The sequence below is a fragment of the Cucurbita maxima genome, unplaced genomic scaffold (genome assembly GCF_002738345.1).
Source record: "Cucurbita maxima cultivar Rimu unplaced genomic scaffold, Cmax_1.0 Cma_Scf00006, whole genome shotgun sequence".
Taxonomy (NCBI): domain Eukaryota; kingdom Viridiplantae; phylum Streptophyta; class Magnoliopsida; order Cucurbitales; family Cucurbitaceae; genus Cucurbita; species Cucurbita maxima.
The window spans coordinates 5,777,978-5,802,398 of record NW_019272022.1 but is presented as its reverse complement, the minus strand read 5'-3'; the positions used below and the strand labels follow the sequence as shown (position 1 = coordinate 5,802,398).

The following is a 24,421-nucleotide window of genomic DNA, read 5'->3' as shown; positions in this document are numbered from 1 at the left end:
AATAAAAGATTTAAACGTTTATAAAAATAAAATTGAAGAATATTTTTTTAAGTGATAACTAAATCTTGCTTTTTTAAAAGTCAGTAATTAAAAAAAGAAGAAGAAGAAGAAGAAGAAGGGAGATGCAATTTGGCACGTGCGAATATGTGAGAGTTGAGGCCCATGTGGCTTAAAAGTTTTCAATGACTACATGATTGGAATGGGTGTGTAATTATCGCAATTCTAGTGCGCTGTCTTTTAACGAAAAAAGGAAATTTACTAGCATGACGTATTAATTAAATCATTTTTTAATTTTCTTTTTTATTTTGAACATTAATATAATTTAATTTTAAATCTCGTCTTGTAATTTTAAAACATTTTTGTTCGGAAAAAGTTTTCATGTTTCGTGAATTTCACGGGTTTAGATTTTTAGATTCAAATTAAATTAAGTTAGGAAATATAATTAAAATTGAATAATGTGAATTAAAAAAAAAAAAAAAAAAAAAAGTGAAAGAATCTGTTGAAGATAAGGTTTAAAGAAGGTTGCTAAATGGGGGACACTGTTCGCAGTGCTTTTTCTTTTCTTTTTTTAATTATAATAAAACTATTGTTTTCAATTTAATATTAAAATTACACATTTCAAAAGAATTTAATTTTAATGGTTTTCAAAGAATAGATAAAAGAAAAGGCTAATGATGAAACGTGGCGCACTGTGATTGGCCCATGTGTCTGGTGGATTTTCAACCGTATTTTAGATATTTTTTAATTAAAAAAAATGGAATATTAATGAAACAGTTGAAGATAATTTAGAATTTTTTGATTAATATTACTTTATAATTATAACATTTTCTTAAAAAACAAAAAAAAGGGAACATTTTAGATGATTAATTAAGTGTATTTATAAGTACAGCAATTTAGATTAGATTAGAGAGTAAAAAAAATAAAAAAAAGGAAGGAAGTGTGGGTGGAATTGTATGTTTTATTTTGTGGTGATAATAACTGTTGGATGATGAAAGTTCCACATCGGCTAATTTAGGGAATGATCATGGGTTTATAAGTGAGGAATACTAACTCCATTGGTATGAGGCCTTTTGGGGAAGCCCAAAGCAAAACCATGAGAGCTTATGCTCAAAGTGGACAATATCATACCATTGTGGAGAGTCGTGTTCGTCTAACAATAACAATTTGTACCATTTTGATGGGATGTTTACATTTGGAGTAATTCATCCACTTATGTGTATCTTTTAAAATTCATAGCATGTGTCTTTTTTCCTCAAAGGTGGCGTTTTTGGGTCACTACTCCTCTTAGTCTGTTCTAATCCATGAACACATTAACCAAGTTTTGGGGTTTACGTATCCAACCTAAAAAAAACTGCGTTAAGCAAGTCATGGGATTATAGGTAACTGTATGTTTTTATTTTTGGCCCTTACATTAAAACACCACAGGTAAGTTGTCGAGGGAGTAAAGGAATCCTAGAATCCGAGGTTTGCGCATTGCCTTCAAAGGGCTGGGCTTCGCCAATGTCAGGCCATTTCCTTTCACATATCTATTTCCTCAGGGCCAACAATGCCCCCAACCATTCACCACCCACGCGTCTCCTTTTAAGAATATACGCGTTTGATAGCAAAAAAAATATTTCGTTCTCCTCTCACAATCTACCTCCTTCGGGACCCAGCGTCCTTGTTGGCACTCGTTCTCTTTTCCAATCGATATGAGACCTCCCAATCCACCCCCCTTCAAGGCTCAGCGTCTTTATTGACACATCGCCGAGTGTCTGGCTCTGATACCATTTATAACAACCCAAGCATACCGCTAACAAATATTGTCTTCTTTAGGTTTTTTCTATAACGCGTCTGCGTCTGTTAGTGAGAGATTTTCACACTTTTAAAAAGAATGTTTCGTCCTATAAATTGTTTATCCATGATTGTGTTTCCTCTCGCATATAATTTATGTTTAAAACAACATAAAATTGAAGCAACATAAGTGGGAAAAAGGCTCAATATGACCAAAGAAAGAAAGAAAAAAAAATAGGCACTCCCCATAGTTGGAAATCTACCAAACAAAATCTGCATAGCCCCCACAAGCCAAAAATGGCATGACTTGAAAAGAATGATAGATATACAACTATACAAATGCTACATTAATAACCCATAAGACTGAATAAGAATCATTTTGGGCATACACAACGCGGATTTTGGAGAACTTGAGAAATAGAGAACACATCTGTTGAAGAGCATATAATATATATTTAATTGAATCTTACAAAAATTATTTGGAAAAAGAAACAAAGGAGGAGGACGCATTTCCCCATAAAGGTTGCACCCAGGAAAAAGCTGAAGGAAGGCAAGCAAACCCAGAAGTCCACGTGGTCACGCCTACCAATAGAGTCAACACCACTATTTCGACCGTATTTCATACGACAATCGGACGTAGTCTCCATTCCCAGAGCGCTTCAACGATTATGGAGAGGATCCGAAGTGTTTGGGACCTTCCTCTTGCTGGCAAAGAGCGCACTGAATGAGTGTCTCCATGGCGGCGACGGCAGCTGCTTCCGGTGCTTCTCCTGCATTTTTGACAGTGGATGTTGATGGATGACGACGACCCCCATTGTCCCTTTGCTTTCTCCAGAGACCAGAAGAGTGAAAATCGCCATGAACAGAAGCAGCCGAGCTTCCATGGACACTGGAAATGGCATATTGAAATAGAGTGGTTAGCGAGAGAGAACGAAGGGGGCAGCAGAGGAGTTTCAGAGGACAAAACCCGGCTGCTTACTTCTTAACAATGGCCTTCTCAGCTTAGTTGGAGGGAAAGGTCAGAGGGAAAGAAAAGTGTTTGAATGAAGGAAAAGTCATATGGCTTTGTATGGCATGGCAGGGCAGTATCGAAGGATAAAGAAGAAAAGTGTAAGCTTAAATGCAATCGAGTAGACAACCTGCAAGACCAGCAACACAGCAGACGAGACGAGGCCACTTTTCCTTTTCAGCAGAAGCCTTTTTAATATTCTTTCTTCCATCGTGCTGCTTTTCTTTCTATCTTTCAGTCCCTTCAACCTCTGAAGCAGAGGGTCATTTTCAGTTTAACCCTCTACGTAAATAAAGCATTTGTAGCAGCATATCCATCCTGGCTCTTCTCTTCTCTCGCTTCTGCCTTTTCCCTCTTCGAGCAATCCTTGTCGAAGTTAGAGACCATTTGCCCCTTCAGAAAACTTTTAACAATGCATGCACGACAATGTGCTACATTTGATGCTTTTCAAGGCACCCTTTATAGTTCTTGCAATTATTAGACATGTGGTTTATGTACATTGCCAACTCGAACTTCGAAAAAGAAAATTTCAGAAACTCTATGCTTCAAATGGGCTTCCGGCCCAATGCATGATGTGCATTTGCTGAATTTTGTACAGTACTAAACACACCCTAAAATCTAATAACGTTGGGTTATCTGTTTTTTTCAAAAGAAATCTTTACAAGGGAAGAAAATACAGTAATGTTGTGGGAAAAATGCAAGCTTTGGCTTCATGCTTTGGCTTGCCTTCCAATGCACAAAAATGTGTTCCATTCCGAGTAGACACTCACCTCTCAACTAATGCCCTATAGAGCTTGTACAGATTGAAACTGAACCATGCCTCTGGAATTCAGATTCCTATCTAATATAAATTTTTATTCGCTCCCATATACTAAGCTCCTAACTACTATTGTCATCTTGTACAGTCATATTCTAACATCTTCAAAATATGGAATAGGAATCTCTGGAGGTGAAGGCATGATAGACACAAATTTGTACTGCAATAAGACAGGAATGTACGAAATAAAAATTAACGGCAGTGCTTAATTCCAAGAACTCACAGAAGCTGAAGTTTTCTAAATTCATCATATAATAGGAACCTTTCTATCCAGCATAAAAGTGGGCATTAACCATGAAAATACCTTATGTTGTTTGTATTTCTCCCTTATAGCTGCCAAAGCGCCTCCTCTTCTACTAAGGTATAAATCATGTACAAGTAGAACGCAATCTTTCATATCAGCTGGCTTGTATCCAGTAAAATGCTCCAACCTGGAGGTCTACATGACATAAAATATGTTACACATGCCCAATCCCTACCAAAAACAAGATGATGCATAATCCAATGTTTTAGAAATCTTACCCAAGGATGCTTCTTTGGTTGGATCATAAATCGTGCTAGAAATATAACAGATGCAGCAATGAGAGACGGTAAGAATTTGACACAGTTGTAGTCTAGTAGACTTAACTCAGCAAGATAGTAGCCCAAGAATTCAAATTGCAAAGTATTAAACTGCAAAAACCAATAAGAAATAAGTAACTGAAATTCATGTTAGGCATCCTTACAATTAACAGAGGATTAGGAAGCTACTTCGTAAGTCTCTTGAGCAATCATTGTGAATCTCCTGCACATCAGAATAATGTTGCGTAAGTTACCAAACCATGCAGGTTCTGCACATTTTGCATAATTACTAGCAGTAAAAGGTAGACAGACCACTGCACTTGCCTTAAAAATGTCTTTATTGTGGGACTTCCAAGTTCAAATTCCAGTGATTTCAATATATCTGCCTCCATCTCAACCACCTTCAGAATCAAAATAAATACAAAATGCTATGATCCAACCACTTTTGATTATGATGAAACCTTCCAGAAAATTGACAGAAAATTAAACAATAGATGAGTAGCAAATTACCTCTTCTCTATTGTAGGTATTGTCTGTTATATAAACAAATTCTTCAACATGCGGAGGACTGATTTCTTCATACTTTCTAAGTACACACAAACATACGAAAAGAAACAGAGTTGAGTTAATTGGGGGATTTTATGTGAACCAAGAATGAGCCAGAGGGCAAAAGATCAGTGGGGGTTATCAGCAGGCTTACGAGGCAATGAGCATGGCAGAAACCCCCAACAATTGAAGTTTTTGCCTGCTGATTGCGTTTAGAGATAAGTATCTGTCAACATATGAAATAGAGAGGTAAAGAGTGTCTGAAACAAGCTTGTATTCTTTTGCAACTTCAACCAACCAATCCACCAGAATCCCCCTCATATTGGCACTTATATCCTTTTGTACCCTCCCGATGTAATCTGGTAAAGGTCTTCTTCGTGGATCAGTCTGAATGTTCAAATAAGAATCAGCATAGGCAGAGATCCAGGAAATTAGAAACCCCCAGCACACACACACTTCCGTATTAATCTAAGATGTCAGGACACTATAGTGATACCATTGAAATACAACAAATCAGATTAAAACTAAGATTTGAAGACAGGATGATATATCATAAATCGACCAAAAACGAAATGGATGCCCTCCCCCCACCCCCACACAAAGTGGGCAACTAATCTTCTTGCATCAGAGCTAAAGGGTATGTGAAAATTGGAGCAATATATTCCATTCCTAGACAAATCCTCATGAGAACGTCTAATTTTAATGTAGGAGCGATTAAACTGGAGGACCGTGAATATACGAATCAATAGCAAAGCCAGTAATCAAGGATTAAATAGAAACAAGTTGTAAAAATCCCATTAATCAAAGTGGAGTATTAATTAGGGGGGGGAGAAAAACTCGAACCTCCATGGCGCGAAGGTACTCATAAATATCAGAGGCGAAAACCGTGCACATTTGCGGGTCTTCGGAATTGCCCTCATCCGATAGCTTGACATCAGCATCCGGAAGCGTATTAATTTGAGCGGCAGCACTTGTCTCCGCTGTATCCCTCGATTTGAGTCTCCGTCTGTGCCTGCTGGGTCTGGACCTGGAAGTCCGATCGACGGAAGAAGAAGTAGCATTCTGTAAAATAGGAAGCTCTCCGAGAACGACTCTCCTCTTGTTAGCAGAGCGATCGTGGGGGGTAGCAGCCTCGGCGGACCTCTTCTTAGAACCCCGAGTGAGTCGAAATATATTCTCCTTATCCGCCATAGTTAGAGTCGACCTGGGATCTGAAAAAGGGGGCTGGAAAAGACAAAGTGAGAAGGAGAAGTGGGTATGTTGGTGATGGTTTAGGTGAGGAATTGGCGGTGGCGCGGGTAGAATATGTACACTAAGAAAGAAATTGGGAATAGATTTTGGGGAAAATGAGAAGCGCCAGATTTGGTTTTCAAAACATGAAAACCAAATTAAGTGAATCCGCAGAAACATTAAGGTCGCGCGCTCTTCCATTCCGACCAACCTTTTCACTTCAGATTTTATGGCTCTATTTTTAAAATTTTCAGACTTCCCCATTTTCGTTCTTCCCGGGTTTTAAGCTCAAACGCCACCGTTTTGCTCTTTTCGGAACAATTCTCCCGCCCCCTCCCTCTACCAAATGTTTGTGCCCCAACCCAAATCTTAATTAATTCCCCAATTTCTCAAATTAAAATACTTCTACTTGCCTAATTCGTTAATCAATGAATTACAAAGCACCCAAATTTGAATTAAAAAGGTTAGAACACCCAATGTCGAATCAGGACAATTAAGGGTTGTTGTTGTTGTAACAAAATGCAAAAGAAGTAAAAAGTGTAGGAAGATGAGAGCAAGATCTTGACCATGCAGACCAGAAACAACGGCATATAAACTTTAAAGAAAGTGAGTCCATGTTTAATGAAATTTTAATGTACTTCGGGGGATTCAAAATTCAACGCGTTTTATGAGGAGGAGGAGGAGGAAGTCAGATGTGAATGGGACACCCACCAATACCCTCTTTCAGCAATCACTAATGTTACTACAAAGCTAAAAGGGTGCGGCTTTTCGGGTTTCCATGTCCCCACCGGCCACCACACCTTGCTTTGCTTTCCCCAAATCTTTAGCCTAACGACACATCAGGCAGAATCCCTCGAATTTGTTCTTTTTTTGGTAGACTTTTAATATAAAGTTGTAATCGATTTTTTACCCGGCAACTCCAGATGGTTCGCCCGATTCCTGAACTGCGGTTATCACCGTCGGGAACAATCGACGAGGTTTCTAGGGATCGGTCTCTCCATGGGAAAACGTGGATGAAATTTTCAGTGATTGTGTATTTTCTTCGGGAAGAAGATTGGAAGAAGACGACGCTGGCGGTGCCATTCTCACGTCGCGAGTGACCCGATCTAGTCTCTCAATCAGGGAAGGACGAAAGAATCAAATTAACAGAAGCCATCCATTATGGACTCCGAAATGAATTCACGTACCCGATAACACGATTGTCGACCAAACAACTCCGAACGGCCGCAATCTGCGAGCGGATTGCCTGTGGAGATAAATTCGGGCGAGGCGTCGCTCCTAAATATTCAAAGCAGAGCCAGTCGGTGTTCGTTCGGAGACAAGCGTCGCTCTTAAATGTTCGGAGCTTTCCGGAGGAAGCAGGGAAGAGTAAACCTGTTGAATCACAGAACCACGCCGTTCGTCTCCCAATCTTTCGCCGATTGAAATTTTTGAAACGCTGAAAACGGGAACTGAGGATTAAGTTGAAGATTGGGGTTACATACGCGACAAATGTCCACCCGCGCTTCAGAGGAAATGCACTGCCGCAGTGCTGCTGGAGCAATTACTGCAAAATTTATCATTCCAACTGTAAAATTAAGCCGCAGAGAACCAAATAGCAGCAGAATCGATACAACAATCAATCAATCAATCAAAAGCAGCAGCACTAACCTTACGAGCAAGCACTTCGATTTCCTCAACGAGGATTCCATCCACATTTTCCGCCTGGCAGAGCGTCGTGATCTCCGACAAATCGACTTCAGAATGCCCTAAATTGAATCGTCCATAACAAACCGAAATCAAAATAGTCTCCAAATTTATCTCGTGATATTCGCCGCCGGGAATTTAATGCTGAATATTCTGTCGTCCTGACCAACAGTAAATAGAGGTACACTTCACGATCTCATTTCTCACCGCCGAAAGTGGATTTCATGTGTAGCTTATTGCGATGATCATTGCAACTGTTGCCGCTTCACATGAACCCATTAAAGTGCTTATTATTTAATTAATAACCACCCAATAAGTCGACATCTAGAATTATTCTTCCATAAAATAAAATATCTTAAAAAACTTATAATATGCATAACACGCAAAATAATAGATGATAATTCAAGTTCATAATATATGATTGTTGTCATAATTGTTGTTATTTATTTCTTTGAAAGTACCATATCATTAAATTTGAGAAAAACAAAATTAGAACCTGGACGTGTGTTCTTGCCTCAACTTGTGGATAGCCATAATGAGAACAACGCTTAATTCGATACTCAAACTGTTCCTCTGCAGATGCACCAGAAAATGATGAGAACAATATCACCGTCACAGTCAACACATGGTTCTTGATGAGTTCGTCTTTTCTTGTTTTTAGATGACTTCAATTGATTATTATAACGCTTTCCATAATTCTCTATCATCGGCAAACTATATTATCAGTTCACTAGTTTCTGTTCAACACCCACATCAATATAGTTATGGCCTATGGTGGCCATAATCAAAATTGATCACAGTAATTAATTAGTACTACCCTAAACGTTAGAGGTCGTACTTGTAAAAGTCCAAGCCCGCACTCGATATTATTCTTGAGCTTCTCTCGAGGCTTTAAAAAAATATCTCATAGGGAGAAGGTTTCACCTTGAGACCAATGTCGTTACTAACACATCATTCATTATCTCTTTTGACTTTTCTTTTTACATTTTTTCTCAAAATTTTTAGAACGCTTGATAGAAAAAGTTTTAACACCCATTATAATCTCGATGGGATCTCTGGGGTTGGGCTGTTACAACACTAATCCGAAAATCAATGCCATGGGTAATGATTAAAAAAAAAAAAGTTCATAAAAACAAAAACCAAATAGACATAGTTCAATTTAGATGATATATTTTCCTTATAAAGAAATTAAGTAGGAGACAAAAAAGTGGATTTCTGATCTGTTCATAGCGAACTAAAATCCCTTTTGCAATTGGCACGTGGCGTCGTCATGGGACCAGGTGGGTGCTGGGTGGGCAGGGCCCATGAAGAGATGGCGGCGAGCGGCCCGAGAGATCATCATACCCTCCACATTGGCATCATCTCAATTGCCCATTGGCCCACTGCGATGACCTGGATTACATAATTTTCCATTTATTATTACTCCCTTTAAAAGCTGGATTATTCTGTTTATTCCCTTTACAAAGCTAGAATCACTGATTAATCCAGTGACGCTCAACTGGATGCCATTTGGGGCCGAGAGGAGGGGGTGTCCCGGCGAAGAGTTGGCGGTAGGATCTTTGAGAGGGAGGCAGTGGGCAGAGTATTGATATCAGCCCAAGGCATTGGACTCACATTGCCCGAAGCTCTTCCCCTCCAGGCACTCCCGATAACAAACCCATAAAAGAATCGAAACAACCAGCGAGATGTTTCTATACCTTTGTACAAAAAATGTATTATTTTTCTCTTCAATCGAAGTGAGATCTCACAATCGACCCTCATTTGACACGTCGTCCGTATATGACTCTAATACCATTTTGACGATTACAAACACTTTTCCAAATGATAAATTTGGTCAAACAAATATTGATCAGCCTATGGTTAAATCATCAATTGAACCCACAGATGATTGGTTGACTAAGCTTAACAATTCACAATATGAACTCGATTAAACATAACTAAGCAAGCTTATTAAAACTTATCCGAACGACCTAAATCTACAATAATTACACCAATAGTGTTGAAAGAAAAAATGAGCCATGTCGCATTCCAAAATTGAATATGAATATTACTGGTAAGTTATTTGTTAATCTTATTTTATGAGATATTTAAAGAGCATTGACCTCGAAAGATGAAGCATCTTAGTTCGGTTGATGCTCTGCTCCGCTTGGTCGGAAAATGACAAAATTGAGACTAGATCCCGCCGTCTCCGTCGCGTCCCGACAACACACTGTCCCCTTCCCCGACCATACCTTCCACCGCCCCATTATTATTTATTTCCTCATTTAAGATCTTATCACATTAGATAGTTAGAAACTGTGTCCGTTTTCTATGCAAAAAACAACCAAGTTGTTCTTTTTCTCTTTCCATTGGCTGTTTCGGCACGCCACTCCTTACACCATGTGAATTTGAATCAATATACAACCAAATTTTTTACAAGTTGTCCCAAGACCACCGAAACAACAACACACCACACCACACCGCTTCAAATAAAAAACGCAACACGAACCAATAACTACCTCTCTGTACTAGTAGATATTATTCTCTCTAGACTTTATTACGTACTTTTAAAAAACATCTCATATTATAAAACATATCTTTTTCAATTTGGGATTATAAAATATATTTTTACTGATTAATCGAACGTGCCCAAATAATCTGTCAACTCGATTATTTATGTAACTATCAGAGATTGAAACGGTGCAGTGTGTGGGCGAAGGGTCAGTGGTAGCAGTGAAGCCATGGGAGCAATAATCCTATACATTCCACTGTTCTTAGTGTTGTATGTATTGACAGAGCAATTTATTCACAAGATTAGAAACCTCCCGCCGACCCCTTTCCTCTCGCTTCCAATCATCGGCCATCTCCACCTCTTGAAGAAGCCCATGTACCGGACGTTAGCGGAGATCTCCAACCGGTACGGTCCAGTTGTGTTTCTCCGGTTTGGATCCCGGGGGGTTCTAGTGGTCTCGTCTCCTTCCGCGGCGGAAGAATGTCTGAGCAAGAACGACGTCGTGTTTGCCGACCGCCCTCGTCTCCTCATATCCAAATGGTTCGGGTACAACAACAGGAACCTCGTATGGTCGTCTTATGGAGACCACTGGCGCAACCTCCGCCGAATCTCCACCGTTGAAATCTTGTCAACTCATCGCCTTCAGATGCTCGCAGGCGTCCGTTTGGACGAGGTCAAATCTTTGATTGGAAGGCTGGCGAGGGGTGAAAACCAAGTGCAGGACATGAATAATGCCTTTTTCGATCTGACTTTTAACGTCATGCTGAGAATGATCGTGGGAAAGCGGTTTTACGGTGAGGACGTGGAGGATGCTGACGAGGCACACAGATTTCGGGAGCTACAGAGCAAGTCAACGCAGTTAGGTGGCAAGACAAATATGGGAGATTTTATCCCGCTGATGTCGTGGTTGGGACTTGGGAGGGCGGCGGAGAAAGAGATAATGGAATGCCACCAAAAAAGAGACGCTTTCATGCAGAATTTGATCAACCAGCACAAGAACAGAGCAATTGAAACAGAGCCCCACAATTTATTTCGCGATGGGAGGAAGAAGACGTTGATTGAAGTACTGCTAGAGCTACAAGAATCCGACCCAGATCAGTATAATGACGAAACCATCAGAGCCTTAATGCTGGTAATCACTTCTCTTAGCTTGTTTTAATGTTAATAAAGTTTAAACTTACGTTCCATGGGGCAGGTTTTGTTGGCTGCAGGCACGGAAACTTCCATGAACACGATGGAATGGGCCCTGTCTCTTATGCTGAACAATCCAGAAGTTTTACAGAAAGCCCAGCTCGAAATTGACCAAAAAGTCGGCCACGACCGTCTGATGGACGAATCTGACATGGCGAACGTACCCTTCCTACGTGGCATAATCAACGAGACATTGCGAATGTACCCTCCAGCTCCACTAATGGTACCTCATGAATCATCAAAAGACTGTAGCGTTGGAGGGTATCATATCCCACGTGGCACTATGTTATTTGTGAATTTATGGGCCATTCATAACGACCCTAAGATTTGGGCTGACCCAAGAAAGTTTGACCCCGACAGGTTTGTGAAGGTGGACAGTGAAAAGCTTGGGTTCAAGCTGCTGCCATTCGGGTCGGGGAGAAGGGGGTGTCCTGGAGAGGGATTGGGGCTTCGAGTGATAGGCCTTGTATTGGGCTCCTTGATTCAGTGCTTTGAATGGGAGCGTCCTGGCGAGGACTTGGTGGATATGACAGAAGGCGTTGCGGTCTCTATGCCTAAGGCCCGACACTTGCAGGCTAAATGTAAGCCTCGTCCCATAGTTGATCGCCTACATCTTTCTCAAACAAAATCAAACCTGGCCTATTGACAATGCTTAATGAATGATGTAGGGGTCCATTTTAAGCTTTTTAACAGAACTAAACTAGTTTCATACTGCCTGCTATGCATGTAGTTTATAGAGTAACACCAGTTTATAACTGTTGCAGTAGTTTATATTTTGTTTGCTGAAGTTTAGTCAAATTCAATAACGTGGAAATACCATGGTTTTATCCATATATTACCACGCTCTTCTAAACTTTCTTTTTTTCTTTTTTAAATATGGATTACTAATGGAAGAAAAAAACATCAAATAAAATGGCACCAAAACTATCTTCATCAATACAAGATTACTTTAGGACATCTTCGTTCTCGACTCCATTTAAGTTTTCCGACCTTCCTCTACCTAGATTACCTTTCCTTTTACTACCTCTTCTGCTAAGAGAAAACATTTGATGAACCCCTGACAATGTGATGGTGCAAACTCACATTAAGAACTAGCATGCAAACTCACACCAACTTTCTCTCATGTACCAAATCTATCCTAGCCCATTAGCCAATGTATTGAAATAATATGGTCCAACCTCCCTCGTTTTATCTTATGATGATAGATGGAGGGCAATGTGGAAGTAGTGCCCATCAAGTCATACGAGGTTTTTTCATGTCATGATGCAATTGAACAGGACGATGTATCGTATGTTTGATTGCAAACCAAGGTTGAGCAATATTAGAAGCAACCGGTGTTAGAGACAAACTTAAAAGATGTTAGGCATGCCCTAAGCCATAGCCTTAAAAGTTGGGGTTGTGGAGTTATTTTTGACAAGCGGCTATAGAGTTAAGTTCATATGAGTAAAATGTCAAACTTTTTCGGAAAACTTCATTTATTCTGGTGTGGATGGCAGGCAGGCCTATATTTCTTGGTTTCAATAGGACTCCTTACGAGTATTGTTTCTATCTACTATTATCTCAAAATAATCAAGTTATTAATGACCGGACGAAACCAAGAAATAACCCCTCACGTGCGAAATTATAGAAGATCTCCTTTAAGATCAAATAATTCCATCGAATTGAGTATGATTGTATGTGTGATAGCATCTACTATACCAGGAATATCAATGAACCCGATTATTGAAATTGCTCAGTATACCCTTTTTTAGTTTAGCTTCTAGAATCTATTTCGTAGTTCATCCCTCTTACTAACTGGAATCAAAGAATTAGTAGATCTGTTCCGCCCAAAATGGGAATGGGCTAGGGTTATGAACAAGCCCTGTGGCCTAAGAAAACTACCAAATGGTATAGACATGTGTCGTGGTATGGGTGAGCATCATAAAACGAGTATCTTTGATGGATTTTCTTATGAACGAGTTTCCTAGGATAATGTCACTTGGCACAAGTATGCCGATAGTGCACCCAACCCCTGTAGTTAGAGGTTGGTGTGCACAAATAACTCGATATGGACACAATATGGTTCATGCCTCAATAATACTCAGATGAATGGATGTTTGAGATGTCTCAATTACAAAGTTGACTTTTGGGTCGATTTTTGATAAGCATGCTCGAATGAGCTATGAAAGTCAATGACATCATGAAGTATTGGTGAGATTTGAGAGTTCCCGATTGACAAGTCAATGTATCTCTATACCGGATGAGCTCTAGTATACATCAATATGTACCCTGAAACCTCACAATGACTCAATATAGTGTATAGGCCTATGACACCTTCAGCAATTCTGATTCCGTCATCGTCGTCTTGTGTACTCGGTTGTAATTTGCCCGCCACGATCTTTCTCACATCTGTGGACTCGAGAGGTTGCGATTATCAATAGCCGTCCGTGATTCTTCCTCTCTGTATCTCGCCTACGAATCCCACTCATCAGCATGACCGGACCGTCGTTATCGTCTCACCTGCAGAACTTAGACAACGGGCTCGCCTTTCAGAAATTTCCGTTTGTTTCTGTTGGTATGCTATACACGACGCGTCTATGGATTGGGACTCTTCCTCAAGAGTTTTCTCTTATTGTGGGCGCTGGAAGTACCGTGCTCTAACTGTGTGGAGCGAGGGAATTATCAGGTTTCTTTCGGTTCATTGCTGATCTGCGTTGTTTTTTCAGGTCTGCTCTCTATACCTAAACATCTGCAAGTCGTTTTGTGGGTTTGAATTTAGGCTTACAGATACTGATACTGCTATATGAAAATTTTGTCTTTAAAACTGTGAACTGTCGAGCACGATGTAAGCATGGGGTCCTTGAACTCGGCTTTGTCCATTCGCCGATGGAGGAAAACCAAAATATCAGAGATTGTCCCTAGGATCACGGCTTCGTACGTGTTTTTCTTTGGAAAAGACTTTCTGTTTATTGGTATACAAAGTTAAAACCAGTTAGGGCCCAGATGAAAAACTAACCCGGATTGGCTAGAGGTCGATAAAGGCCAATGTAAATAGAAAAGGACTTAGAGAGAACAAGTAAGTCAAGGTGGTCATCTACCTGAAATTTAATACCCGATTTACCTTCCCCACCTCCAAATGTTGTTAACTCAAAAAAGGAAAAATCTCAAGAGTAATCATCAATAGAGTTATCCCCACCTCCAAGGGAATGTTAGGACCATAAGGTGCTGAATCTAGATTTCAAATCTTGGGCATGGATAGTTACATTCATGCTGGTGGGAAGTTGAATCCGAGCACTTTTGATGGGAAGTATGGTGCTGTCTTGGATATTGGAACTACAAATGCTTATTTTTCAGAAAAAAGTGTACTATGCATTCAAGGATGCCGTAAGTTTTTCAACTCTACGTCTAATCTCAAATGGTCTTGCCTTCACCCAAAGCATTTCAATTTTGTGCTACTTATATTCCATTTGCTTAAAGGCACATTTGTGCTTATCACAATATTCTTTCAGTGCTTCAAGCTCTTTTCCTCGCAAACATATTTACTATCAGGGGCCTATCACATACAGCTCTTATTAAATATGTCTGTCACCAATATTATTCAGTATCTCATTCATTCTGCAATATGATATGGAATTTTGGAATATTTCAAAGCCATTGAAGTTATATAAATGCTTGTTGTGAAAGCTACTACAAAGGATATTTGGATCTTCAATGTGTATCTCATATGGATCTGAGTGTTGGAGTTTATGAAGTCCCAATATTTCATTCATACGTGTTGTTGTCTCGTCTTTTTCCATTCTGCATTGGTTTGGCTATTTGCATTTCCTTTATATTTCATCTTCCAAAGAAGACTTCTTCAATTAGTTTTTCATCATTATTTTTTCTGGTACAACTATCGTTGAATTCTTACATTTTAATCGGATTTAAACTTCTCCAATCAAGAAATCGGATTTGAACTTCAAATTTCGAAACATATTTTTGGAAACCTCTTCTGGTTGTTGCTGCCAAATACAATATTTCTGCATTGATTTTTCTCATACAGATGGTTGTGTTCTTGTAGTTGATTTAGTAGATTTGACTCTTAGCTTATGCTATTGACTCCCAGTTTAGGGACTGTTTCATGCCGGAAAAATATGTAGGAGATGGCTATAGTGTTTGCCATTTGAAATGTAATATTGTAAATTTTTTGGATGCAAAGTAGGAAATGCTCTTTTTAATGGTTTCCCATAGGTGTTACACAAGGGAGATATTATTGTCTTTTAACTAAAATTAAAAGTTTTTGTTTCGACTTTATATCTTTTCATACTAAAATTCATCTCCTATTATGCTTCCCCGTTCTATTCTAATCTCTTTATTACAAGATGTGCTGAATTCTAATTAACTTGTGCTTAATTTTCAGATAATAATGAAGAAAATTAGTTTCCTGAAACAAATTAATGGTCTTGATTCGAATTTTAAGTATATTTGTTTTTCTGGTACTGTAAGGTATTTCTATTTCTTGCTAGGGGCACTGATATCTTCAGCAGGTCACTTTTGGGTTGATTGTTGATCATGTTTTTTTTTTTTTGATAGGGATGTCGCTGAACTTTCAAAAGTTTCCTAGAGGTTTATATGACATTTGGCAATGGGCAGAAAATTTCACTTCCTTTGGAGCATTACCTGTTCCGGTATTTATCTTTATATTTTTTCCCTCCTCATCCCTCCCTCTCCAATGAATTGTTATGATATATGTGACCGTCTGTAGTTTGTAGTAAAATTTACATTGACGGTATATCCCTTCTCTTCCCATCAACCACCTCCGCAGCATACGAAGGTTAGTGATGCATATTGTCTGAGAATTTGTGCGTTGTGGTTTATTAGTTGTGAATTCTTTGTATTGAAGTTAATAACTTACCTTCTTTCTTAAGTAAATGACACTCCTTCTCGTGTAATGGTTTCAAGATTATATTATCAGATGACTTTTAATTTACGCAGTATTTCTGTACTATTCTGCTGTACATTCTTGTGATATATATATTTCTATGTTCAATGTATAGGGGAATTTAAGGTTGGACTCATAACATTTAATATGATGCTTCATGTCAACAAATCCTCCGTGAAGCTTAATATCACTGAGCTTGCTGAATTGATTGCAAATGAGATTGAAATTAATGTCTCACAGGTACTAATGAATTTAGAGTTACAACTTTTTGCCATTCATTTTCACTCTTGTCAACTCCCCCAGCACCCCAGTTAGCATATCTAGGTCAATTCTAGATCTCGTTTTGAGATAGTCTTGAAAAGGGCAACATTTAATGGTGTGGACTTTGACTTGGTTGAAAAGAAAGGGGGAAAGTTAAAATACGCGCACTTGACCTTAAGAAGAATGCATATACTTGACTTCATTCAGAAATACTTACACAGCTGTTGTTATATCTATAAGCTATTGCTTGTTACTTTGAGTGTCTGCTTATTACTGCCAAATGTCTGATCTTAGGTTCATGTGCTGAACTTTACATCGGGGGAAACTGATTTCTTCATTAGATGGGCCATCTTCCCCGCTAATAACTACTAATAAGTTCTGTATCTGTTATGTGTTGTCTTACATAGTGTTATTTTTTCTGCCCATTAAGTTATAATAGAACTTAAAAAACACTATTGAGCACATTAGTATGTCATGTTCACATTCTTATCCTTCAACTTGGACTAATTTTCCCTTCTATGTTGGTCCACCGTGTAATTTCTTCCCGGGTATGGATTTATACAGGACATAATGATGATGATTGGAGTAGCAGTTACCTTAGTCATTGGATTGGCAGTCGCAAGCACATGGTTGATTTGGAGATACGAGCTTTATTATGAGCTTATTGTTGCTGTCGGACCCGAGCAAGAGCTTGCAGCCACTATAGATCCCACTTCTTTTGGTTGGAATTATGATTCTGTTTATCAGGTCTATTGTTTTGATTTATTGAAAATATATGATTTGGTTAGGAATATAGGGATGAAACCTTGTATACTGATGAAGAAAGAGTTGTAGTAAAAGTAAAACCAGAGGAACTAGGAAAATAAACCACAAGAAACAAAAACATGTGTAGGAAAACATGAATTTTTATTTAGATAGCTTCTGTATTTGAGAAATTGAACCAGGGACAAAGTTGTACCGCCCTGACCTACACCCAGTGGCCATTATCACAGGTAGGGCTCTCATTTTTTGAAATATTCATTTGACTTGTGAGGTGATGGACAGTTCACAAGGTAAAACTATATGAATCATTTGTGTGTTAAAAAAACACTATTTAATATGTCATTTTTAAGGTTGTACAGTCCGCAGTCAAAATTGAAGGATTGCTTACAGGTTTAAACATTAAATTCGATGGCAGAGGGGAGTCTCCCAACTCAGAACTTGGACCTCACCTGGGGCTTCAGGGACAAATTTCAATCCATGCATGTCCTCTGATCCAGTGTGAAGCGGCCCCAATTTTGTCCACGGTACGAATTACAAAATCACAATCTCTTTAATCATATACAATATTATAATGTCTATGATTGTTGAATTCACATTTTTACCCCTAGAAGAAGTAGGCTGTAAATAAAGTATAGTAGAGCAGGGCACATGTCGCATGTCGCATGTAGCATGTCACATGTATTTGAATAAGGTAAACAGGGGCTTTGTCTTTTTGCACTGTTATAAAGAAAAATGCAAAAAAAGAAGAAAGAATCATATGGAATGGTATTTTTGGGGTAGGGGGAAACTGTTTTTGTCTCATATCCTCCCCAATGATAAAGGCTAACACATCCGATGTTCTGATAAACAGCAACCAGACGATGAAATCAGGGGGGTGGGGGGATAAGATCACATGGGGGTTAACTTAACTTGCACAATAAAACTCAGAATGGAGATAATAGCAGAAGAGGAAGGAAGGTGGGTGGTAGTTGCAGGCTGATGGATTCGTTACGATCTCATTGTTTATTTTTTCTTTTCTCGGAAAATACAGGTCAGGGAGATTCCACAGTTGCTGTAGCCTGAAAAGTGCTTTGCTTTTGCATTGCTTAGCTTGACGAAAATACCCCCCTCCCCGGTCACCACCCAGTTTCCCAGTTCCCACCACCTTTAACTAGTAAACTCAGCGGGAGTTGCGGTGGTGCTGATATGGAGTTGTTGAAGGAAGTGTGTAAGTAAGTCGAGGGATGAAGTCAAGTGTAATTCCAAACCAATAACTCCCAACTAGAATTGACAAAATTTAGTCTTTTCCGTGATTAGCGATGCTTAAAGCATCATCGCCACAAACACCTACTTTTCAACGTAGATATGGGAACCCAACCAGATCGCACTTTATAATATAAACAAATGTTGAAACCAATTACGAAAAATTATGTATTGTATTCAACGTTCAGAAAATCATGCTAATATCCACGGGGTGGACCCAGCATTAATCTGCACACTGCCCTATGATCTTTTTTTTCTTTTCAATTTTTCCTTGTAAAATTTGGTGTTGTACCGCTCCTCCAACCCTATCTACCCTTTGGATTTGGATTCTTCTTCTTCGTCATTTCCCAAGATTCCCGCCGTTAGATTTCGCCGCCCGGAGATCAGTGTAGCCTCTTTTTTTCTTCCGCTGTAGTGTAGAAGGCTACAAAACAGCCCTAGTGGGGAACGAGGAACGATTGAAGAGAGAAGAGGAGGACGACCCAGATCCTAATTATTTAAAATACCCTGAGGCTGGATACAGTTTTGCTTGTCTACCACCAATAATATATAACTCCAATTCTTTATCATTATTAACCCTTTGAATCCCCTTGTTTTCTTCTGCGAGACGCCACTCTCTCTCTCTCTCTCTCTCTCTCTCTCTTTCTCTTCCCTCCCTTGGATTTGTAGCTGTTCAGTAGTGAGCTTTGTACTGCTTTTTTTCTTGAACCTTTCCTGCTTCTGATTACGATAGTCCTTTCACCATATAGTTGTTGGAGTACTCTTCTTGTTTGTGCTTCACTTAGCTGTGTCCATAGCTTTGGACCATAGTTTGAAATGGAGCGAAAGCAAGGCTTCTTCTCGGCGCTAAAGGGGGAAATAGTGAGAGGGCTTTCGCCTGGAAGGTCCAGACCCAAGAGTCCGGCGAGAAGTGCGTCTCCCATGTCTAGCTTACTACGGCGGAGGAAGAGCCACCAAATGCCGCCGCAGCCGAACTTGTTGATTGAGAGATCTGGAAGTTTAAGGCCGGCGGAGGCATTGTCGCCGTTGAAGGAAGGACCCGACAATAACGACGGCAGAGAATCGAAGGAGGGGAAGTGGGGGAACTGGATGAGGGGTCAGCTTTGTCGAGCACCTTCGGCTGTTTCGTGCTCTGCTCAGAAACGATCTGATCTGAGGCTGCTGCTTGGGGTTTTGGGTGCTCCGTTAGCTCCTGTTCATGTTAGCTCTGCCGAGCCTCTGCCCCACCTCGCCATTAAAGACATCCCCATTGTTAGTCCTAATTTCTCGCTCTCTCATCTAACTTTTTCTACTGTGAAGTCTTTTGTCTTATTTTATGTTGTGCTGATCTTATCGTGCCCCCCAACTTTACTCTTTAATCAAGATCGCTGGATTTTCTATTTCTTCAAGAAAATATTGTCGTATAGTCCACTGTGAGAGATCTTAGTTTCGTGTTGTTTGAACAAGATAAGATGTATGGTTGGTTCCTGGATGCTGAGTTTATCAGGATGGAATTTGGGTTGTAAAATTTTGAGGGGTTGTTTTCTTGCAGGAGAATTCATCTGCTCAGTATATATTGCAGCAGTACACAGCAGCTTCGGGAGGGCAAAAGCTTCAAAACTCTGTCAGCAATGCCTATGCCATGGGAAAGGTGAAAATGATAGCATGTGAATTTGAAACAGCTAACAAAGTGGTCAGGACCCGGAATTCCTCCAAAGATGCAGAGTCAGGCGGCTTTGTTTTGTGGCAGATGAAGCCAGATATGTGGTATGTTGAGCTTGCTCTGGGTGGTAGCAAAGTTCATGCTGGTTGCAATGGGAAGCTGGTGTGGAGGCACACACCTTGGCTCGGCGCTCATGCTGCCAAAGGGCCTGTTAGACCGCTTCGCCGTGCCCTTCAGGTGGCACAGCTCAACTTGACAGATCTCACTCTATTTTGTGAATCTGGCTCTCTCATTTTAGATTCGTTTACCAAGTTCATTATGTGCTGCAGGGACTTGATCCAAAAACTACTGCAAGCATGTTTGCTAATGCAAGATGCATTGGAGAGAAGAGCGTTAATGGTGAAGATTGTTTCATCCTCAAGCTCTGTACAGATCCTTCAACATTGAAGGCAAGAAGTGAAGGACCTGCAGAGATAATCAGACACACTATGTTCGGATACTTCAGCCAGAAATCAGGACTCCTTATACATTTAGAAGATTCACATTTAACCCGCATCCAAAACAATGGGGGCGATGCTGTCTATTGGGAGACCACGATCAATTCATTCCTCGATGATTATCGACCAGTAGAGGGGATCATGATTGCTCACTCTGGTAGATCTGTAGTGACCCTTTTCAGATTTGGGGAAACAGCCATGAGCCACACAAAAACGAGAATGGAAGAAGCTTGGACTATTGAGGAAGTAGCATTTAATGTCCCTGGTCTGTCTATTGATTGTTTCATTCCCCCTGCTGAACTTAGATATGCTTCCATGAGCGAGGCCTGCGATTTACCTCGAGGTCATGGCTTCAAGAATGCTATGGCAGCAGCAGTTCATCGGGCCAAAGTCGCCGCACTCGAGAAGAATCACGATGGGAAGGTGAAAGTTATCTGGAAACCAGATATCTGAACCAGCAACTACACTGCTTTGCAAGGTAAGTGCATTATTAACAGTACTAACTATTTAGAAGCGGATTCAAATCCAATGTAGTAGAACTTGTGGTCTATTTTACGCGGCAATTGTAAATAGATCAATAGTCATTCTCACACATTTTGTCTGGTGATTGAGCGACTCGCTCTCTCCCGACTCGGGTTTTATATTCAGCCTCCTTGTTTTTTAAACCCAAGAAAAAGAGATCCCTTTCGATCGTCACCATCGTTCTTGCTCTTGCAATGTTAAGAGTATAGAGTATCAGTGAATGTAAATGATCTCGTGCTCTTGTTTTTTCAAGGAATATACTGAAAGTTCAACCTTACAGAAGGGAGCATTATATGTCTAAGTTTTCAATCTTAAATAATGGGAATATTTTGTTTATCAAGATTATGCTACAACTGACATCTTGGAAACATTACTGTTTGTGCCAATTTTGTTTCAGGTTGAAGGAATTTATGTTTCTAATGATCTTCATGTCTCTTACCTCCTATGTTTTCTTGTGATGCTTCTCTCAATTTTTTTTTATAAACTTTGCATTTTGTGGAACAGATGTATCAGATTCAATCAACAAATACAATAATCTCTTCTAAAAACAATCTTAGTTTATAAAAAATGTTAAATTATAAATTTAGCAGGAGAGTTTTCGAGTTTGTATGGTGTTTAATGGGTTAAATCTTTATTAGTATTTAGTATATTTATTCATTTTCAATAATTAATCAATCAATTTATTTCTACTAATTGATATTGATTTTTATTAATTCACTAATATTGTTACTATTAATTTCAAAATCTAACTCAACCACCCATTATGGAATAAATAATTACAATTAATATTAATTAAATATAAAATGTTGTTCCTAATTATTATAATTAATTATTCAGGGGATATTTAAATTAACTAACTATTAATTATTCTTTTTCAAAATTAAATTAACTTTCATAATTAAATAAGACAAACAAATTTCAACAATTTCTTTTAAATGTCTGAGACATTCTTGAGATTGAAATATTTATTAATTAATTAAACTATATTATTTTTCTTAATTTCAACAATTTTAGGTGAAGATTTGATTTTTTTGATATGTAATGTCAATCAACTTTAACTTTTATCCTATGCTTAAAAGCTTTATTAATCTAAATGATAAAAAATATATATCTAATTTTTTTTTAAAAAAAGGAAGTAATTACCTTCCATAAACATTCGTTTCCGGTCTTGGTAGACAGTTACGTAAGAAAATCCAGTCGGGAGTCCAGCGGTTCGAGTTGAATGTTTATCCTTTCACAGCTCGCGTCATGGTTGGCGTTTCCTCTGTAATCCACAAGACAACAACGATCTGTAACATCATCACCTTATAATCCTTTCAACACACGATTCAATTCCACTTCAATCTCTGTTTCGCTTCTTCCCCTCCTCCCTAATTCCCCAAAACCTATCTCCGATTCCCCGACGGAAAATGAGCTGGTGGTGGGCCGGAGCAATCGGCGCTGCTAAGGTAATTAACACCCCTAGCTCCCTATCTATGCCCCAGTTTCTATTACGTTTCTCTATTCAGCATCTCTGTTCCCAATTTTGCAGAAGAAATTTGAAGAAGATGAACAACCGAGGAGCTTTGAGAGCGTAGCATTGGTGATCGGCATTACAGGCATCGTCGGCAACAGCCTTGCCGAGATTCTCCCTCTTTCCGACACTCCCGGCGGTCCGTGGAAGGTGTACGGCGTCGCTCGGAGGCCGCGGCCAAACTGGAACGCCGACCATCCCATCGAATACATCCAATGCGATGTCTCCGATCCGGAAGACGCCGAAGCCAAACTCTCGAAGCTCACTGATGTGACTCATGTGTTCTATGTTACATGGACCAATCTACCCACAGAGATCGAGAACTGTGATGTCAACGGCAAAATGCTTCGCAACGTGTTGCGATCGGTGATTCCGAACGCGCCAAATCTCCGCCATATCTGCCTTCAAACAGGTACGAAGCACTACATCGGATCGTTCGAGAACATCATCGATAATCCGTCGCATCGGCACGATCCGCCTTTCACGGAGGATATGCCTCGATTGGATTCCCCAAATTTCTATTACACTCAAGAAGATTTGTTGTTCGAAGAGATCGAAAAGAGTCAGAAAAAGGATCTGACATGGGCGGTGATCCGACCCAACACGATCTTCGGGTTTTCCCCTTTCAGCTTGATGAACATCGTCGGAACCCTATGCACGTACGCCGCCATATGCAAGCACGAGGGACGTCCGTTGAAATTCCCCGGCACGAAATCAGCTTGGGAGGGTTACTCAGTGGTCTCCGACGCAGATCTGATAGCGGAGCAGCACATATGGACAGCGGTGGATCCATACGCAAAGAACGAGGCGTTTAACTGCAGCAATGGCGATGTATTCAAGTGGAAACACTTCTGGAAGGTTTTGGCGGAGCAGTTCAACATCGAGGATTATGGGTTCGAAGAGGGTGAGAGATTGCCGCTGGGAGAGTTGATGAAGGGGAAAAATGAAGTGTGGGAAGAAATTGTGAAGGAGAATCAGTTGCAACCAACAAAATTGGAGGATGTTGCTAATTGGTGGCATACAGATATAGCTTTGAGCGCTTCTGGTAACATAGATAGTATGAACAAGAGCAAGGAGCATGGATTCTTGGGCTTCAGAAACTCCAAGAACTCCTTCATTTCTTGGATCGACAAGGTTAAGGCTTTCAAAATCGTGCCCTGATTGGCGAGTAATGTCCATAAATATCAATCTTCTCGTACTGATTTTCATTTCTGGAATCTGTTTGGTTTGGGTTGCCCTGGTTTTACAATAACTGTTGGCTTGTTTATATAGTTTCTTGGTATCTTAGTGACGAGTTCTTCGTGATTCATAGTGTTCCAGCTAAGGGAATGATTTCAGTTTGTTTTATGCTTTTCACTCAATAAACTAATAATCTTTAGAATGTTGTTAGATTACTGGCTGTCTAATTGTTCGATTCTTGTCACAAACCACAGTTTCCTCTTCAATGTTCTTCAAGCTCGTTGAGATTGATGATTACTTCCTCTGTGGAAACTTGAATTAGCCGTGGCAGGACTCCTCTACATACATCCTGTCAAAAACACAAAGGGGGTTGGTAGCCGTTCCCTCATTGGGTGGGTACTAAGTTTACCGCTAGCATATATCGCCTTCACTAGGGAGGTTTCCACACCCTTATAACAAATGTTTCGTTCGTCTCCTCAATTGACGTGTGACCTCACATCCACGTACAAACCTTAACTCTTGACTCAGATCGATCCTCAATGATGGTTATATGTATGGGAATAGAATTTGAGAGCAAATCCTTTTGATGCCGTTTTGGA

The 24,421-nt window shown here is 39.7% G+C and overlaps 4 protein-coding genes across 16 annotated transcripts; 3 read left to right on the top strand and 1 right to left on the bottom strand.

The window, feature by feature from the left end:
• Nucleotides 1-2,097: 2,097 nt before the first annotated feature.
• Nucleotides 2,098-8,160, bottom strand: LOC111481124 (putative cyclin-A3-1). 6 transcript variants are annotated; one of them, XM_023126467.1, is made up of 13 exons: nt 8,119-8,160; nt 7,587-7,876; nt 7,124-7,482; nt 6,847-7,042; nt 5,550-5,930; nt 4,861-5,093; nt 4,671-4,746; nt 4,485-4,561; nt 4,350-4,383; nt 4,122-4,271; nt 3,904-4,038; nt 2,753-3,759; nt 2,098-2,662 (listed from the first exon to the last, which is right to left on the bottom strand). In XM_023126467.1, the coding sequence occupies exons 5-12, from the start codon at nt 5,895-5,897 to the stop codon at nt 3,688-3,690; spliced, it is 1,125 nt and encodes a 374-aa protein (XP_022982235.1). In that variant the 5' UTR covers nt 5,898-5,930; nt 6,847-7,042; nt 7,124-7,482; nt 7,587-7,876; nt 8,119-8,160; the 3' UTR covers nt 2,098-2,662; nt 2,753-3,687. The 6 variants fall into 6 exon arrangements, with proteins under 6 accessions (XP_022982235.1, XP_022982236.1, XP_022982237.1 ...); XM_023126468.1 differs by lacking the exon at nt 8,119-8,160 and having other exon boundaries at nt 7,124-7,310; nt 7,421-7,482; nt 7,587-7,985; XM_023126469.1 differs by lacking the exons at nt 6,847-7,042; nt 8,119-8,160 and having other exon boundaries at nt 7,587-7,985.
• A 2,117-nt stretch (nt 8,161-10,277) lies between these two features.
• On the top strand, nt 10,278-12,154 carry LOC111481119 (cytochrome P450 81D1-like). Of its 2 annotated transcripts, XM_023126458.1 has the most exons (3): nt 10,278-11,245; nt 11,309-11,565; nt 11,665-12,154. In XM_023126458.1, exons 1-3 carry the CDS (start codon nt 10,343-10,345, stop codon nt 11,948-11,950), a joined length of 1,446 nt encoding a protein of 481 aa, XP_022982226.1. In that variant the 5' UTR covers nt 10,278-10,342; the 3' UTR covers nt 11,951-12,154. The 2 variants fall into 2 exon arrangements, with proteins under 2 accessions (XP_022982226.1, XP_022982225.1); XM_023126457.1 differs by having other exon boundaries at nt 11,309-12,154.
• Nucleotides 12,155-13,585: 1,431 nt separating this feature from the next.
• LOC111481127 lies at nt 13,586-21,475 on the top strand. Of its 7 annotated transcripts, none has more exons than XM_023126477.1 (8): nt 13,586-13,969; nt 15,856-15,950; nt 16,320-16,444; nt 17,030-17,517; nt 17,643-17,751; nt 18,078-19,720; nt 20,001-20,348; nt 20,441-21,475. In XM_023126477.1, exons 6-8 carry the CDS (start codon nt 19,286-19,288, stop codon nt 21,059-21,061), a joined length of 1,404 nt encoding a protein of 467 aa, XP_022982245.1. In that variant the 5' UTR covers nt 13,586-13,969; nt 15,856-15,950; nt 16,320-16,444; nt 17,030-17,517; nt 17,643-17,751; nt 18,078-19,285; the 3' UTR covers nt 21,062-21,475. The 7 variants fall into 7 exon arrangements, with proteins under 7 accessions (XP_022982245.1, XP_022982240.1, XP_022982239.1 ...); XM_023126472.1 differs by having other exon boundaries at nt 17,030-17,751; nt 18,078-18,184; nt 18,258-19,720; XM_023126471.1 differs by adding an exon at nt 16,760-16,840 and having other exon boundaries at nt 17,030-17,751.
• Nucleotides 21,476-22,285: 810 nt separating this feature from the next.
• Nucleotides 22,286-24,034, top strand: LOC111480841 (3-oxo-Delta(4,5)-steroid 5-beta-reductase-like). Its single transcript, XM_023126037.1, has 2 exons — nt 22,286-22,578; nt 22,662-24,034. Exons 1-2 carry the CDS (start codon nt 22,540-22,542, stop codon nt 23,802-23,804), a joined length of 1,182 nt encoding a protein of 393 aa, XP_022981805.1. The 5' UTR covers nt 22,286-22,539; the 3' UTR covers nt 23,805-24,034.
• Nucleotides 24,035-24,421: the final 387 nt, after the last annotated feature.